Source organism: Chrysochloris asiatica, unplaced genomic scaffold (assembly GCF_000296735.1).
Source record: "Chrysochloris asiatica unplaced genomic scaffold, ChrAsi1.0 scaffold00140, whole genome shotgun sequence".
Classification (NCBI taxonomy): Eukaryota; Metazoa; Chordata; class Mammalia; order Afrosoricida; family Chrysochloridae; genus Chrysochloris; species Chrysochloris asiatica.
In genome coordinates, this window is record NW_006408658.1 from 117,560 (window position 1) to 119,987 (window position 2,428).

The 2,428-nt window shown below is 37.0% G+C and overlaps 1 protein-coding gene across 1 annotated transcript in view; it reads left to right on the forward strand.

Moving 5' to 3' along the window:
- The first annotated feature begins 606 nt into the window (after positions 1-606).
- The window catches only part of LOC102817173 (olfactory receptor 478-like), a 12,400-nt gene continuing 10,578 nt past the window's right edge, over positions 607-2,428 (forward strand). Inside the window, exon 1 of the mRNA XM_006870287.1 lies at positions 607-651. Within this exon, the coding sequence (XP_006870349.1) occupies positions 607-651 (45 nt within the window). The remainder of the gene's footprint in view (positions 652-2,428) is intronic.

Consider the following 2,428-nt stretch of genomic DNA (forward strand, 5'->3'; position numbering starts at 1 on the left):
TTAGACTTCCTCCCTGAGTATCATTGGCTCTTGATCATATGCTACCTCTTGAAATGGTTGAACCTTAACCATTTTCTTTTGGTACAATGACTCTGTGTATGCCTTCCATCTTTTCTTGATGCATTCTGCATCATTCAATAATTTCCCCAGAGAATCTTTGAATACTGAAAGTTGAGGCTTGAATTTTTTCTTCAGTTCCTCCAGCTTGAGAAATGCTGAGCGTGTTCTTCCTTTCTGGTTTTCTGATTCCAAGTCTTTGCAAATTTTATTATAGTATTCGGCTTTATCTTCTCGAGCTGATCTTTGAAATTTTCTGTTCAGCTCTTGGACCTCCTCTTTTCTTCCATTTGCTTTAGCATCTCTACACTGGAGAGCAAGTTTCTTCTGATATCCATTTTGACCTTTTCCTTCTTTTTTGCTCTCTTCACTTATGATGTTCTTGATGTCATCCCACAACTCTTCTGGTCTTTGGTTTTTAGTGTTTAATGTATCAAATCTGTTCTTCAGATGATATCTAAATTCAGGTGGGATAAATTCAAGGTCATATTTTGGCTCTTGTTGACTTGTTTTCATTTTCTTCAAGATGGCAGATCGGTTAGACGTGCAATGAGGAACTCCGTCAAGAATAATACAGAATACCGGGCCAAGCAGGCCCAGGGGATGGGGATGGAACTCTGAAACACATATAAAGGAATATTTGGAGGATTGGAGAGCTTACAGCTAGGGAATTTATAGGAGAATCAAGAAATCCATTGTTTTCTAATTCAAGATGCTCAGCTATTACCGGAGCCACCATCTTGGGAGAGAACATCTTGATTGTATCAGGATTGATATTGAAATTAAAGTGACAATTTTGACATAAAACCAAATGGCCACCACTCGTCTGTCTGTCATGCTGTGGTGGCTTGAGTTGCTGTGATTCAGAGGGCTATACCACTGGTATTTTAAATAACCAGCAGGGTCACCCATGGTGGACAGGTTTCAGATGAGCTTTCAGACAAAGACAGACTAGGAATAAAGAGTTATGAACTACTTCCGAATTGTTAGTCACTGAAAACCTTATGAATAGCAGAGAATTAATCCATACCTATCAATAATTACATTGAATGTAAATGGATTAAATGAACCAGTTAAGAGATGGAGGGTAGCAGAGTGGATGAGAAAACAAGATCCTTCAATATGGTGACTGCAAGCGACACATTTATACACAGAGACAAAAACATATTAAAAACTAAAGGATGGGGAGAAAATATACCAAGCTAATTGTAATAAAAAATGAACAGAAGTGGCAGTACTAATCTCTGATAAAATAAACTGTAAGGCAAAAGCCAGCATAATAGATAAAGATGGACATTATCTCATGATTAAAGGGACAATTGAACAAGATGACATAGCCATAATAAATATCTATGCTTCCAATGAAAGAGCTCCAAAATATATAAAGCAAACTTTAATAGCTTTGAAGAAAGAAATAGATGAATCTACAATGATAGTGTTGTTGTTGTTATGTGCCGTGGAGTTGGTTCCAACTCATAGTGACCCTGTATGGTAGTAGGCGATTTTAATGCTCTGCTTTTAAAAAATGGATAGAATAAACAGAAAGAAATCTGACAAAGACTCAGCGGACCTAAACAACACAATCAACCAACTGGAACTCATAGATCTGTACAGAGCATTCAACCCAACAACAGCACAATACACATTCCTTTCCAGTGCACATGCAACATTACCCAGAATAGACAACATGTTACGCCACAAAACAAATCTCCATAAAATTACAAATATCAAATTACTACAAAGCATCTTCTCAGACCACAATGCTATCAAATCAGAAATCAACAATAGGAAGACCAAGGAAATAAGGTCAAATACATGGAAACTGAATAACACCCTGCTGAAAAGTGACTGGGTAGTAGAAGAAATAAAACATGAATTCACAAAATTCATAGAAACCAATCAGAATAAAAATATAACATACCAAAATCTTTGGGACACGGCAAAAGTGGTGCTGAGATGACAATTTATTGCCATAAATACATATATCCAAAAAGAAGAAATAACTAAAATTAACACATTAACACAGCATCTACAACAATTAAAAACTGACTAACAGAAGGAGCCTACTACAGTCACTAAAAGAAAAGAAATAATAAACTTAGAGCAGAAATAAATGAGGTAGGAAACAGAAAAACTATAGAGAGAATCAACAGGACAAGAAACTGGTTCTTTGAAAGGATTAACAAAATTGACAAACCACTGGCAAAGCTAACAAAACAAAAGAGGGTGGTGGTGGTGGTGGCTGTGTGCCATGGAGTCAGTTCTGACTCATAGCGACCCTGTACAGGGTTTCCGAGGCTATAAATCTTTATGGGAGCAGAACGCCTCATCTTTCTCCCATGGAACAGCTGGTAGTTTCAAACTGCTGACC